Source organism: Callithrix jacchus, chromosome 3 (genome assembly GCF_049354715.1).
Source record: "Callithrix jacchus isolate 240 chromosome 3, calJac240_pri, whole genome shotgun sequence".
Classification (NCBI taxonomy): Eukaryota; Metazoa; Chordata; class Mammalia; order Primates; family Cebidae; genus Callithrix; species Callithrix jacchus.
In genome coordinates, this window is record NC_133504.1 from 151336770 (window position 1) to 151352699 (window position 15930).

The 15930-nt window shown below is 35.8% G+C and overlaps 1 protein-coding gene across 6 annotated transcripts in view; it reads left to right on the forward strand.

Moving 5' to 3' along the window:
• The window catches only part of ATP8A1 (ATPase phospholipid transporting 8A1), a 250764-nt gene that overhangs the window by 188871 nt on the left and 45963 nt on the right, over window positions 1–15930 (forward strand). For all 6 annotated transcript variants that reach the window (XM_078367269.1, XM_008993413.5, XM_002745887.6 and 3 more), the window contains 4 exons: window positions 6949–7132; window positions 7226–7336; window positions 13250–13324; window positions 13429–13551. In XM_078367269.1, the coding sequence (XP_078223395.1) occupies window positions 6949–7132; window positions 7226–7336; window positions 13250–13324; window positions 13429–13551 (493 nt within the window). The remainder of the gene's footprint in view (window positions 1–6948; window positions 7133–7225; window positions 7337–13249; window positions 13325–13428; window positions 13552–15930) is intronic.

Sequence of the window (15930 nt, forward strand, 5' to 3'; positions counted from 1 at the left end):
TAATGAAAAAAATGAAACTCTGTCCCTTCCTTACCTCTGCAGAGTCATAGGAAAAGAGATTACAAGGTATGTGTGCTCCAGTCAGACACTGGCAATGGGAAGAGAATGGAGGCCACCATGTGTCTCACCACTCTGAAAGCAAGGTTAGGACAGGGTGGAGCTGGAGGGAAGCACTCTAGGCTTTCTTGAGTAGAAGTGCTTCCCAGTTGAGAGCACACAAGTCCCATTGGCAAGGCTCCCTAAACAGAGAGGTAGCATGGCCTTGTTCCATGCAAGAAGAATTTCTATCTCTCTAGAGCAGGTGTAGAGAGAGGGACTACTATCATATGGCTGTTAATATTTAAGTCCTAAGACAGTAGCTCAATAAAAGTCCTTAAATCAATAACTCTTGGAGGCAGAGGAAAGGTCCCGAGATCTAGTTTCTTCTCCTTATGTTTTTCCACAGAAATTTAATCACATACTAAAGGATCACTAAATACTTGAATGAATGACACCTGAAGACGTATGCCCAACTCTGCACTCTTGTTTTTTGGTTTTTTTGTTTGTTTGTTTGAGTTTGTTTGTTTGTTTTTGAGATGGAGTTTTGCTCTTGTTACCCAGGCTGGAGTGCAATGGCGGGATCTCGGCTCACCGCAACCTCCACCTCCTGGGTTCAAGCAATTCTCCTGCCTCTGCCTCCCAAGCAGCTGGGATTACAGGCATGCGCCACCATGCCCAGCTAATTTTTTGTATTTTTAGTAGAGACGGGGTTTCTCCATGTTGACCAGGATGGTCTTGATCTCTTGACCTCGTGATCCACCCGCCTCGGCCTCCCAAAGTGCTGGGATTACAGGCGTGAGCCACCGCGCCCGGCCTCTGCCCTCTTTTTCAAGCCCAGTTCCAACTTTTCAGTCCGTATGCTTAAATGAGTCTACTCAGGTGTCCCACCACTAGCTAAACTTCTGGGTATTGAGAACTTCCCTGATACCTTTCTGCTGTAAATATTCTTCTTGCCTTTTCTATTTATGTTTAGACCCTCATTCTCTCACTCACCCAAATTTGAAACCTCAGTCATTTTGGAAACCACTTTTATCTGGAGCCCTCTGTGTCCTTTATTTTCATTTTCATTGTTCTTTTCCTAGATCATATTCAGATATATATAAAACATACTTTGGGCAATACAAATGAATGTTTTTAGAAACTGCCTCTACCATGCTCTTTTTCGTATCAAAAGCTTTTAATGTCTCTTGTTGCTTAGAGCTAGCTGTGACATTAAAAATTTGTTACTGTGACATGCAGAGGCAGCTGTCAGATGTCTCTAATCCATGCTGAATATACCCACTTTTCCATGAAGAGGTGAATGTTTTCTTCTCTATCAAATAATTTTTTGCCTGTCTTTCCTACACAGAAGAAAGCCTGGAGAATCCAAAACCCTTTACATAGTTCCCTTTATACTCTAGGTATAAACCAGATTAAACAGATTTTGCTTCTTAACAGTGAATAGTCAAAATGAATAAGAGTGTGAAGGTTAGTTTCATGACATACTGAGATGAATTTCTCTCTCTCTCTTTTTTTTTTTTTTTTTAATGGAGTCTCACACTGTCACCCAGGCTGGAATGCAATGGCGTGATCTCAGCTCACTGCAACCTCCACCTCCGGGGTTCACACGATTCTCTGCCTTAGCCTCCTGAGTGGCTGGGATTACAGGCGCACACCACTGTACCTGGTTGTTTTGTTGTTGTTGTTGTTGTTATTATTATTTTAGTCAAGACAGGGTTTCACTATGTTGGCCAGACTGGTCTTGAACTCCTGACCTCATGATCCACCCGCCTAAGCCTCTCAAAGTGCCGGGATTACAGATGTAAGCCACCATGCCCAGCTGGATTTCTCTTTCTTATAACATTTCCATTTTTTGGTGCACTACCATTTTTTTTTACTGTGAATATACTTTAGTCATTTTTGTTTACAGTTGAAACTCTGGGAATTCAAAGTTAACATTCTTGCCCATGAGCTTCTTATAGCCACCAGAAAAAGTTCCAGTCTCGCATTCCATCTTGTTCTCCTGTGCTTTGTCCAAATGAACCTTTAAAATGATCCAGCTGCCATCCAGTTTTACACAGATTCTCTTGCCCACAATTTCACTTGGGAATATCAAGTCCTCAAGAAGTGTGTCGGGTATGGCTCCTGGGATACTTTTGCTTATTTTTTGTATGGCTTTTTCAAGTTGGCTTAGGCAGAACTCTCCTCTGAGAAATAAAGACAGCATGCTTCCCGCTGAGCTTTTTCTCCAATTCACATACTAGCCAGACTTGGATTTTCTGGAAAGATTTCAGTTGAGGAAAGGGAGCAAAGATTATGATAGCTTTCTGACCATCACCAGCTTAGGTTCTTTGGCTGCTGGAATACTCTGCTTCCTGAGCTGAGCCTTGAGGTCCAAGTTTACCTCCAGCTCCAGAAGAGCCTGGAAGATGCCCGACTCGAACTTGTTCAGCCTCTCGCTGTTGGGCTTCACAGTCTTGGTGCTTGAACTGGACATGGCCTTCTCCTTACTAAGCGCCAGCTTAGAAAGAGCCTGCTACCATTTTTAAAATCTGCTATGTGTTGAGTACAGTGGTTCAACATAACTAGATGATATTTTTTAATAGAATATGAACAGCAATATGATAGATAAACTAAGCTCTGGTGTGAACACCATCCCATAATAAATATCTATACTAGGCAGAGTTTTCTTTTTAGTGCCTTTCATAGGTCTGTTTGCCAATTAGTGTACAGGTACACATTCACACATAATCAAATGCACACCAATAGAGATGGTCCCTATTTAGACTACTATCTGAATCATTGAAGCAGAAAGCAGTACCTTAACCTATGACAACATAAATTCCACAGGAGGAGTTTTATATCTAAAACGCATTGCAGAAAGGAAATCTTTTTTAAATTCGCTTTCCTCTTTTGTCTTATGGAAAGGCTATCTGTATTTTATTTCTCCAGACTCAGTCCCTATATTGTAAGGTCTCCTGAATGCCTATGACTGCACAATATATCAACAGATGTTGGTTTTGGAGGCTAGGAGAGCTCTTGCTCATCAGTCATTTGAATAGCAGTTTCTCACCTAAAGTGGCTGAATGTTTCATTACGTATCATATTGCTAAGTATCATTCTTAAGACTTGCCATATAAGCTGCTGTTTTCATTCTAGTAACAAATCGATGGTAAGTTTCTAGAGGAGTTTACAATATTTTGTAATTTTGGCACATCAGGTTTTTTTGCAGTATCTTAATTTCTTAGTGTAAAACTATAAATTTTTATAAAATTTTAGTTCAGAAGGATTCAAGTAAGATCTTCTAGTTTATGTTTTTCTCTCCTTTTGTAATTTCTTTAATAGTCAACAAAATATGAGTCAGTGGAAAATATATTGATATTCACAGGAGAAATTTTAGGAAGTTTGTTGCAAAGAAAAGCACAGCAGATCCCCTCACTAGTGATTCTCACCTCTAAATAGGCACCTGAAACAGACCTCAAATTTAAAGTTTGAGGAAGTTAAAGAAATTTAGTAAATACTGGGCTTGGTCATGATGTAAAACACTTCAGGAGAACTGGAAAATACTATATTCCCTCATATTCTTCCTAAAAATTTTTCTAGATTTAATTCTAAAGGCAACTTTGTAGTAATTTTTAAGTTTCCATTATAAGTCTTTGAGATCATATAGTATTATCAGTAATAGTAATTTTGTGTATATATAAGAATGTTTTAGGTTATTAATCCTAAAACATAACCAGTAGAATAAATTATTGTACTCTTTTTGGCTATCTATAAAAAATTCCTTAAATTATTCTTTATTATATGTCTGTATATATATGTACATATAATCTTTATTCCTATTTCATTTAGAAAGGTGATTCATTTAGCTAATCCCATTAAAAGAGTACAAAACAAGATTCATATAAGATGGACCACCTATATATTTCTTAGCTTAAATGTAAAAATTTCCAGTGCCCTGATCTAATGTTCACAGGGCAGTGAGAATTACTACATAACAAATAAGAAAAATAATGAATAACATGTGCAGAAACTACAGCCAAAATAATATCTGAAAAACATATTGCACTCAGTGCACGTCTAGGTCGTATCACAAAGGACCACCCCCTGTTTGTGGAGCCACAGGGAAGAGAAAGAGACGTTTACGGTACACATTGGATACGTAGTCTTTTTCCATGGAGTCTCTTACTTCTATCAAAGAAGAAAAATCAACAGTGGAACAGAAGAGAACTGTGAATAATTGAAATCCTGGTTGCAGACCCACAAATGGTTTAAAAAAAAAATCTCCAGGAAGAAAACAGTGCCTTTATGGTGTTTCAGAATTATAAGTGAATCACAATTGGCATTTGTTTAGGTTTTAGATATTTTCAGCCATGATATGTGATTTTTTGATAGACATGGGAAGAATTAACTTGTTGTATGGTAAGGTAGTTCTAGATTCATATGGAAATTGTATGAATCTACAAGCAAGGGTACCTACATCAAGAAAGTAAACTGTGAGTGATCTTTTAAGAGGTGGAGACACAGCAGTAGAAAAGAATATATTCTGGAGAATTTTGGATGTGAGGTTAGAATTTATTCTCTGATATTTCTGTTACCTGAAGTGAATTCGCCTCTCCTTTCCAACCTCTGCCTCCTGGGTTCAAGCGATTCTCCTGCATCAGCCTCCCAAATAGCTGGGACTACAGGCTCATGCCACTACACCCGGCTACTTTTTTTATTTTTTGTATTTTCAGTTGAGACATGGTTTTACCATGTTGGCCAGGCTGGTCTCTATCTCCTGACCTTGTGATCCACCTCCCTCGGCCTCCCAAAGTGCTGGGATTACAGGCTTGGGCCACCGTGCCCGGCCAGTCATCCACTTTTAAAGCTTGGTAATGGAAGCAGATGCTCTTGTTAGTAGCAACTGCAGTGTACTTTTGAGATGTCTCTCACTATATCATTATCTTTTCTCCCCTTAAATGGGCATTGTTGCTAAGGGCAATCCTACTCTTTGTTTTTAACACCTGATTAAACCTTAGAGAATTGAATGAAAATCCTCAGCCAATTTTAATTTGGGTGTTGAAAATTGCAGTTTCAAGCAGAGAAAGCAGTGGTTGGTTGTAATCACGATGAAGAGAACTAAATGTAGTCCAACTCTTTTCTGATGCTTTTTTAAAATCACTAATATCAGCTTACCATGCAGAGATTTCTCTTTTATTACAGGTTCAGTTTATGGAAAAAGTACCACTGTTTCCTAGTTCCATTGAACCCTTGGTGTGACTTCATAATATATTCATAATGTTAGACCATTAAAGGGAATTTGATAATGCTTAACAAATGCTTCTCTCAACTCATGCCCATTTCCCACTCTAGATCATTTATTGGTGAGCATTCCTTTTTGACATTTACTAAATATCAGCTATAGTCCATGTTTAAACATTGGCGTAGAGCCAGTGGTCTTACCAGTTTATATTAGCCTGGTAAGAAAAATTAAATAAAATGTGAAAATGAAATGAAAATTGCTTTGAAGAAAAATGAAGCTAACAGCGAAATAGCCTGTTAATGGCTCAATAGGCATTCATTTCCTTGCTGAGTTCAGAGTTGTGTCATTTTGTACTATTGCCAGACTGTAAAAGGAAATAAAAAGAAAAAATTAAAAATAGTTTTTTATGTAGCAGCCAATTATTGAGTATCTATTTTGGATCAGGCACTAAAAATTCAAAGAAGAGGAGATGAATGGAGATCAATTGACTCTGCAAGCAACTCACAGTCTAATGCAATGATTCTCAAACTTGAAATAAAAACCAGAGTTACTCTGGCTAAAGCAGTTCATAGGGCAGTGGGGCCTCCTGAAGGCACATATCTGTGCAGAGTATCTACCACTAAGAATTTTTCCTATGGAGTGATCAGGAAATTGGACAAAAATATATCGATTTTTTTAAAGTAGTGATCTTCATTTTTAAATAGAATAGTAAATAATTTTTTCAAATGTTTTAGCAGATATTATTAGATATCTATGCCACATAACCTTGATAAAGAATTTAGTTCTAAGATGTTTCTCTTGTACGAACATTGTGTACATTAGTTGTTTATTGCTAATTATTAGCTTAATAGTTTGTTAGAGAAATTTATTGTGTAGTTTTCCTGCCTTTCTCTGTAGTTTCCAGGACAATGTAGACAGTGTCTTATGCTGATACATTCTGTCTTTGAACCCTTCTGTCTTTGTTCTAGTGTTTATTTCTTAAATGGCTTTGAAAGTTCTGCGAAAAGTAACTCTAAATCTAATACCAAAAATGATTTTAGTAGAGATACTGGTGTCTTCTTTTCCTAGTTTGCATTTGTATAAGAGGTTGCTTGATTTCTACTTGACTGTTAGTGGCTTTGAAAGAAAATGAAGCCCATGAACTATAATCAGATACTTGGCATTTACCATGGTGTCTGAGAATTAATTCAAGTAGAGTTTTAAGTTGTTTTAAGCATATAGTACATTGTCTAAGATCAAATTGCAGAAGCTCAAAACTTTTACTTTCCAGCTACTGTGTAGGATTTGGTTAGTATTTGGCAGCATTTATGACATTGATTTTAATTTATAAGTGAAAAATTAGAAATTTTCATGTTATTTGTTAGGAAGTAAAGGTATTTCTGAACTCAAATGTTATTTAACATATTAATGCAAGCATTCTGGCAGGCTAACGCTTAACAAAGCATTCTCTCTTCTAGCTGTCACCTAGGGGTTCGCCTCTGAGATTTGTCTTTATTTATTTTAATTTTTCTTAATGTGTTAACCAGGTTAACAGATGAGTAAACATTTGTAAACCTAGGACTTTATCATTAGGGTTCTTCAGAGAACTATTTATTTAGGACTTTTGCATCTTTTATCCTTCAACACAATGCACTTCAAAATTCCTTTTTCAGAAAACAGTAATTCACAATGTATTTCAATTTAAGGGTTTCTCCTCTTCAAAAATCTGAAGTTGTTGAGATGGTTAAAAAACAAGTCAAAGTCATAACGCTTGCAATTGGTGATGGAGCAAATGACGTCAGCATGATACAAACAGCGCATGTTGGTGTTGGTATCAGTGGCAATGAAGGCCTGCAGGCAGCTAATTCCTCTGACTACTCCATAGCTCAGGTAAAGTGTCATTTCTGCAAAACACATCATTCCTCTCAGTCAACTCATGCTTTGAAGAGGAAAATACTAATTTTTTTCCTACTCTCGTTTTAGTTCAAATATTTGAAGAATTTACTGATGATTCATGGTGCCTGGAACTATAACAGAGTCTCCAAGTGCATCTTATACTGCTTCTACAAGAATATAGTGCTCTATATTATCGAGGTAATAGCAGGTTAAATTTAAAATCCTTGTCATTTGCATACATATTTAAAGAAATTTTCTTTATGAAGACATTTTATCATTCTTTTAATTTTTTATTTGCCCACTTTTTATAAATTCTAAATATATTAAAACAACTTGAATTAAACAACTTTAAAGCACCCAAGTCACCTCTTGAATGCTTTGCTGTTTAGGAATTTCTTCCACCAGATATTCTAAATCATTTCTCTCAAGTTCAGAGTTCCATGGATCTCTAGGACAGGGGCAAAATACTTCCAGTCTCTTTGCTAAAAGTATCAAGAGTCACCTATCCTCCAGTTCCTAACAATTTTCTCATCTCCATCTGAGACCACCTCAGCCTGGATTTCATTGTCAATATCATTATCAGCATTTTGATCAAAGTCATTCAACAAGTCTCTAGGGAGTTCCAAACTTTCTCACATTTTCCTGTCTTTTTCTGAGCCATCCAAACTGTTCCAACCTCTGCCTATTACCAAGTTCCAAAGTTGCCTCCACGTATTTGGGTATCTTTTCAGCAGTGCCCTACTCTACTGGTACCAATTTATTGTCTTAGTCTGTTCTCACACTACTGATGAAGACATACCCAAGACTGGGCAATTTACAAAAGAAAGAGGTGTAATGGACCTACAGTTCCAAGTGGCTGGGGAGGCCTCACAATCATGACAAAAGGCAAGGAGGAGCAAGTCACATCTTACATGGGTGGCAGCAGACAAAGCAAGAGAACTTATACAGGGAAACTCCACTTTTTAAAACCATCAGCTCTCATAAGACTTATTCACTCTCATGAGAACAGCATGGGAAGGACTTGCCCCATGATTCAGTTACCTCCCGCAACACATGGGAATTCAAGATGAGATTTGGGAGGGGAGACAGTCAAACCACATTACAGGCCAACAGAAATACAATGTAAGCCACATTAGCAGAAGGAAAAAGAAATTTATCTCAGTATATTTTATTTAGCTCAATGTATTCAAAAGATTATCATTGTCACATATCACTGTAAAAAATTATTAATGTGACACTTTACATTCTTCATCCTAAGTTTTCAAAATCTGGTATATATTTTACATTTATACCACATCTCAATTTGGACTAATCACATTTAAGTGTTTAAAAGCCACGTGTGGCCAGTGGCTACCATACTGGGCAGCACAGCAATGGCAGATAAATAACTGAACTGAATGGTTAATCAAGACATGATAAATATATTATTTGCCTTTTTTTTCAAAGTGGCCATTTTAGCATCAGAAGCTATATTTGTAATACTCCTAGGTGTTATCAGTTTCATGTTTCTGTTGGAGCTCTGCAGAGCATGACAGTGGCCTTCCCATTGCTAAGAAAATCTCCATCTCCCACTCCTGTCAAGGACCCACCACACCCTTATAAATCTGCTGAGGGTTCCCTTACAGATAGATGACTGTTCCTGCCACTTTATCCTTTAATCTGTTGACTGTTTCTACACGTCTGTAAGAAAAAAGACACAGGCATTTGCTATATAGAAATCATCTTCCATTCTTTATTCTCAGCAATAGTATAAACAAAGGCAGTACATCAACACTTCCATTGCTATATGTTTGCTTCAGCTGTTCTTTGTGCCTCTGTCAGAATGGTTATCTCCTTGTTAAATGTTGACTGAGAATAGTTCTTATTATGAGTCAGGCTAGTAAAATTGAAACTTAATTTTGAAGTATACAGACAGTTTTGTGTAATGATCACTAAAAAGGTTACAACCCATTAGATAAAATAACCTCATACATAGAAACATAAACAAGATACTTAAATGAACTTGTTATTCATAACTGCTGGATTTCGTCTGGAATAATCTGTGTTTTTGAAGCAAAATGACTTCAAAAATACTTTATGAGATCAAAAAATATTCTTTGTTGTTTATATAAATGTGTAGTACTTTTCTAAAGTAATATTTTTCTATTCTTAATCCCTTCTACATATCTAGCTTTTGTAATTATATGTTCTTCTCATTCCACAACACTGACATTTAAACAAATATCAATTTATACAATTTATTTACATAGACTTTTTGAGATACCAGGAATTTAAAGCCACTGCCAGCAATATATCTGCTTATAAAAAGTTAATTTTATAAAATAAGAATACTCAACTTGCCACTTTTTAAATCTAAATTGACAACAATGAAGTAGACATTTATGGGAAAATACAAACATTAAACTCAAATGAAAACAATCTGCATGCCCTGTTTCAAACTCAGAATTACATGATTTGTGGTTGATTAACCCTCAATTTCACTTGGCTTTGATTTTAAAGCCTCTTCATGAGATATTTGACACTGATCAAATTATTTAGACATTGAAAAGGAAGTGAGTTCTAAACTTTACTGGAAATCTCATTTCTATTTTTCTCTTAACAGTTTGTAGAAATGTATTTTGAATATAATTCAACAGTCTTGGAAATGAATTGACCTTTTAAATCAATTCCCAGATACCCAACTTTGGCCAGCTAAAACAAGTTCTGCAGATGTTAATGGCTCATGTCAATACTGTGAATGAATAGACAGAAAACACATCATTGAATGTCTCTAGTGAGGACAACTGCCAGTCTCGAATCTCTCCTTTCAGTTTTTTGTGCTGATCAGGCGTGGGAGCAGAGGACTCATTGACTATTTGTAAGCTGCTGCTTAATATGCAGAAATGCTCCATCAGGAAAATGAATGTGAAGCTTTAGCTGCCACGCCTCTACTGAGAGGTGGAATTTAGAAAATAATACCAGGAGAAACAGGTCTGAAATTTCTTTGCTAATAAAGGAATAGTCTTGAACACTGTGCATTTTATATATTTAAAACTATGAACACTGCTTTTCCCATTGCTATGTTGCTTAGGAATGTCACTATCTAGATATTCCATTGCTGTAAATTATAGCCAGGCGAATACAGATTTGGCAGATGGTGGTATAAAGCTCTTTCTTATGGGAGCTGCCCAGGAGCAGCTCTAGGTGTTCATTTAAATGATGGGCTCCTTTTTAAAGAGAGACTTTTTTATTTCTCTGATACCTCTGACTCCTTCCTAGTAAAATAAGACCTTTTCTTTCAAATGATTGGTCATATCCAAGTTTTCTGGGAAGATTTCAAAACCAAGTAGTGTTTCTAATTTCTAGAAGCTTTGATTAAAGTCAATAAGGTGATACTGTCCCAGCAAGTTGTGCTGGAAGTTGAATTCCCTGTGAATTTAAATAACCTAGACACCTCCCCAGAGGGACTGGTGTTTTCTTTCTGAATCCATGGATCTGGTTGAAACAGAGGAGGGACTTTTATGTGTTTGGGAGAATTTAGGTGTTTTTTTATTTTGCATGGAATATGTTCCTAATATTAACTGCAATCTCAGCCTAACTTGAAATCAGCCTGCTGGTAGACTACCTCGCTATTAAAGACCTTCTCTTCTCTTTTAAGACATGTAAACTTGAATGTCAAAATATTAGTGTAAAAATGTAAGGTACTCTGTTGAAAGTTTCTGTTCTTACCTAGTCATTTCTTCTTCTTTAAAAATAAAGTAAAATATTAATCCTTAAAAATCCAGGAAGTACATCTGTAAAAACGTATTCACCTACCTTTCAGTAGGAAAAATAAAATGATAAAAATGTGTTAGTAGCATTCCACTTAAAAATTATCTGTCATAAAGCAGTTTATGCATTTTAAAATACACTTTGGATACAGACATGTTAGTTTACTTGCAAATTATTTCAAATTTGAAACTTTCTGTAAACGTCGATTTGAGGGAGAATCTTAAATTTCAAGCTGATAGTAGCCATTGAATCAGCACCAAATATTATGTACAAAGAAGCTAGGGGGCCATTCATATTTACAAATGTTTGCCCACACACAAACTTATTAATATACAGTATTGATCATTGCAAATGCATTTAGAACTACAACCTTGGAGCCAAATCATGTCCCTTAGACAAACATGGTATGCAGGGTGCTTCGGCTTTCTTCAGACCAACTAAGGTTAGACTGTGTCTTCATAGATTAGAGAGGCCGTAATTGAAAGTTTCTTTTAAAATTCCTTATATTTCCATCATACCTTAAGAAAACTGAAAGAGCTTTTTAGAATGAATTATAGTTCACAGTTGCCTTCATGAAAAATAGCCCCATCACGCTAAGTATCCCAAATATGTATTTACATAATCCACATCTCAGGTCAAATGTGAAAATACAATAGAGAGCATTCATGTCTGTTTTGTCAATTTGTGTATACTCACCAGAAAAGAATAAACTTCACTTGATGTGAAGATGCTCAGTTCTTCTAAAGTTTGCATGCATCATTGATCTGGCTCTTCGTTTGGAGCAAATGATCAAAATTTTTCTGTAAATATGTGTAGCAAAGCAAGTAAGAATTTCAAATTTAACTCTGATTTCTCTGCTTTTATTATTGTTGTGGTTAATATATGTTACAACCCTAATACAATTTGGACTTATTTTTAATGTGCTATTGCAACTTTGTTTTCTTTTCCATCTCATAAGGCAGACATTAGTTTGTATACATGCTCAATCATTCCCTTCCACTATAAAAAGGAAGATCAGTGTGGGTACAGAACCTGTTCATAGGGAGGCCAACCTCGGTACATATTGATAAATGGTGAATTTGTAGCAATTCATGCTTCCATAATGAGGTTAAATGAAACGTGAAGTGTAGCAAATTCCCTGCAACTGTGATTCAAAAATTCACTTGAGCCGCATGTCAAGACCGCTCTCCTCTAACAGTTTTGTCGTTGTGTCGTTGTGTCGTTGTTAGGTTTTGTTTTTGTATTTGTGCTTATGTAATCTCATTGCTAGGCCAGCCTTTGTACTCTCTCGGATCCATTTGATTTCTCATTATACTTCAGGTCTGCTTTTTAAAAACAATAACATAGGTACTGTTATGTACTGATAGTCACTTTGACTTTTGTTTTAAACATGCTGGGGAAAAATTTGTCCATTATGTCCTTTAATTTTGTTTCCAAGGCTAAGATTTCTGTTTTAAAGAACATTGTAAAATATGTAAGAATATTATGCTCTAGTCAAGATAGGATTTTATCAATGAATAAAATTTAAGTTAAAATATTTTAATATATAAACTCAAATTTAAGATTCCAACGGCAGTAGTTATCAAGTGCTGTTAAGAAAACTCATGTACTTTGACCTATTCTACTTTTAGAATTCATCCTAAGGAAAAAGAAATACGTTTGTTTTCAGTTCAGAATTATTTATAATAGCAAACAACTGGAAGCAGGCTAAATGTCTAAAATAGTTATATCCACATTGTAGAGGTTATACATTCATTAACATCATTTTAAAGGATACGTGACAACTTAAGAAAATGAATAGTACCTAATTAATGAATAGGGAGAGGAGCAGAATATGATACTCTCTATATGCAGGTTTCTAGTAAAGTAAATTTGTGAATTTAAATGAATTATACAACCAATGCAGAAGAAAATAGTGACTGTATTATTGCAGGAAATTATTTCCTAAATAAACAAGTGTTACTTTTATAATTTTAAAAAGCAGTCTTTAAATAACTACATCCTGATATTTTAAAAGGGAATTAAAGCTGTAAAAATTTAATGGCATATAAATATATTCCCTAAAAGTACTGTTAAGAAAAGCAAGATTGTTCCTTATTTTTGAATCTGTGATTGCCTGTTCACATATTTCTTTTGTGATTCAGCAAGCAGGACCAATTCTGACATAAATAGCAAATACCCTATGAAAGCATCTCTTTGAATCAGAAAGTAAAGCAAAGAAATGTCATTTTCAAAAGAGTCATGAGTATAATAAGTTAATGCTGCTGTTATGCAGCAATTGAGTGTACAACAGATTCTAAGCAATGCATTTACGTTTTTCTATTCTAATTTTGGGGGTTTTGGGTTTTTTTTTCTCCCTAGATCTGGTTTGCCTTTGTTAATGGCTTTTCTGGACAGATCCTCTTTGAAAGATGGTGTATAGGTCTTTATAATGTGGTAAGTGTAGGACATTTGATAATTCCTGTTTTATTGAATACTTGGAGATAAAGGTTCACTCTGAATTTGGTGGCTTGACATAATGACCAGTTTGTGTGCTTTAGATGTTTACAGCAATGCCTCCTTTAACTCTTGGAATATTCGAGAGATCATGCAGAAAAGAGAATATGTTGAAGTACCCTGAATTATACAAAACGTCTCAGAATGCCCTGGACTTCAACACCAAGGTAAGATGCAATGCCTGGCTGGGACATTTTTGGGGAGGTCTGTTTTTACTGCCCTCATTACATGGGGTATGTGGTTTTCCAAGGCCAAGGATACACTAGCCTCAGACAAATCCAGGGTACCGACTATTGCAATTCCTATTTCTTAAGGTTCTGATCCAGACAGAAAAGGTTTTTTTGTTGGTTGGTTGAGTTTGGGGTTTTTTTTTTTTTTTTTTTTGTATTATACAATTAAAATGTAACCACATTCACTTGGGTTTGCAAGGCAGCAATAAAGACCTATAAAATCATTGTCCTTTTGGTTCTCTGGTCTCCTGTCTTTGCAGTGTTGTGGGGACATGCTCACTCCTCACAGGGGCCAGTCATCTAGGACTGGTAAGGACTGGCTTTATGTGTGTAAAGGGGTGAGAGATACTTAATTGCTCCTTAACTAATTTTCCATTTTGTGAAATAACTTTGTCCTCGTTAGAATTTTAGATTGATTGTGTCAGGCATTAAAATTACAGTCTCTGAGAAATAGTACTCAGTATTTCCAAGCCATATAAAATTAAAAATACAAGATAAACTATCCAATAGTTTATCTAAAATCATGTTCTGGGTATAATCCAACAGTATTTATCCCAGACACACACACACACAAATCTCATTTCTGTATAGTTTACTTTCCTGCACATATATATTCTAAAGTGTTTCCACTGGTATTGTTAATAATTCAAGTTCCTGTTTAATGTGAGTAAGGAGGAAAAAATTTAATATTATAACAAGCAAGGTAGGTGTCATTTTAAAACTAACATTTGTATATTTTTTTAGTGTTATGAAAGCAACGAATAAAATACACCTTCACAGAATTGTTTCTGTTTAATATAGTGCATGTTTATTAGCATGTTACTGATAATTATATGTAATCTTAACTCAGTGTCTTGAATTTAGGACAGTTAATGTAGCATATTTTAGTTAGGAATTCATAAAGCTTTCCAGTGGCATTTTCCACATGCCAAGAGAATGAAGTGAAACAGGTGTTTTAGTGCCTCCAACCTCCCCATAAATGATAGTGCTAGGTTTATGGGCAAAACATTATTCTTTCTTCTGAGACGTGATCTTTCTTAACACACCGTGCCTATGTATCCAGCTGTACACACGCATACAGCTTGATGGCACTATTTTAAATAAATGAATTTTGTTAACTCACACCGTGCCTATGTATCCAGCTGTACACACGCATACAGCTTGATGGCACTATTTTAAATAAATGAATTTTGTTAACTCACACCGTGCCTATGTATCCAGCTGTACACACGCATACAGCTTGATGGCACTGTTTAAAATAAAATGAATTTAGTTAATTCAGAACAGACCAACTGAGGGATTTTTTTAACTTATGCCATTGGTTCCGAAAAGTATTTTTATTGGACTTTTTTTAACTACTACTATTTATAATATGCAATATCTATGCTTTTATCTTTAAATGTTTTACTTTTGGATTTTTAAATGTATTGATGATGCCCAGTTTGCACTAAATTTCGTGATGTTGCTATAATGTTTTTCATTACCCATGATGGGCATTCGCAAATGATAGCAAGCCACAATCAGGGCAGTTACAATGGACTATGGCCTCTGGTTTCCCTGAAAAGGTGATCTGAGAGCAGCTGGGGAAGTTCTGGGCCTACAGGTATACTAGCAATAATTCTCACTGACCAACCTTAGCCATAGGTCTTTTCTAGCATAGCATGGGCTCCAGGGTACTGTCTCTGAAGTTAACCTACAGCCACAAATTTGGCTATGTCATTCTTGCTTAAAAACATAAATTGATCCTCACAGATTACTCAAAATTATTCCTGCAAAGGCACATTCTTCTGTACATGGCAACTTGGACACAGTTTTGTGGCCAGGAGAAAGAGTATAGCAGGTAGTATATTGTTTTGATGTGGGAGCATCATTCCTTGTACCTTTTATTGTTGAAAAAAGTCTTTCATTGTCTGTAGAGCCCAGGCATTCAGAAAAGTCATCAGATCAACCCAAATGGGTTATACAATTTTATATCCATTTGAATATTTATAGTTTATATACACGAGTTGCCAACCCTGTTTTACAGGGTTTATGGATTTTTCTAATGATTTCAGTGAAAAGTCTTTGATTCAGTCTCTTGTAAGTGTTTGAAAATTCAGGGACAAATGGCTACAAAATGCATAGTTGTATACACGGTGGTTGCTGGGGGTTCCAAGTGCAGTGGCATTGTTGCCTGAATGATGATGCTTACGTTTGTTATGGTAAAAAGGGTCAGAGGTTCTGAGGTCATGACAGGGGTTAAAGGATTAGCATGTGACAATAAGTATCAGTCAGGAAAATGGAAAACTAGAACTAATTTTTCTTGCATCCACCTGT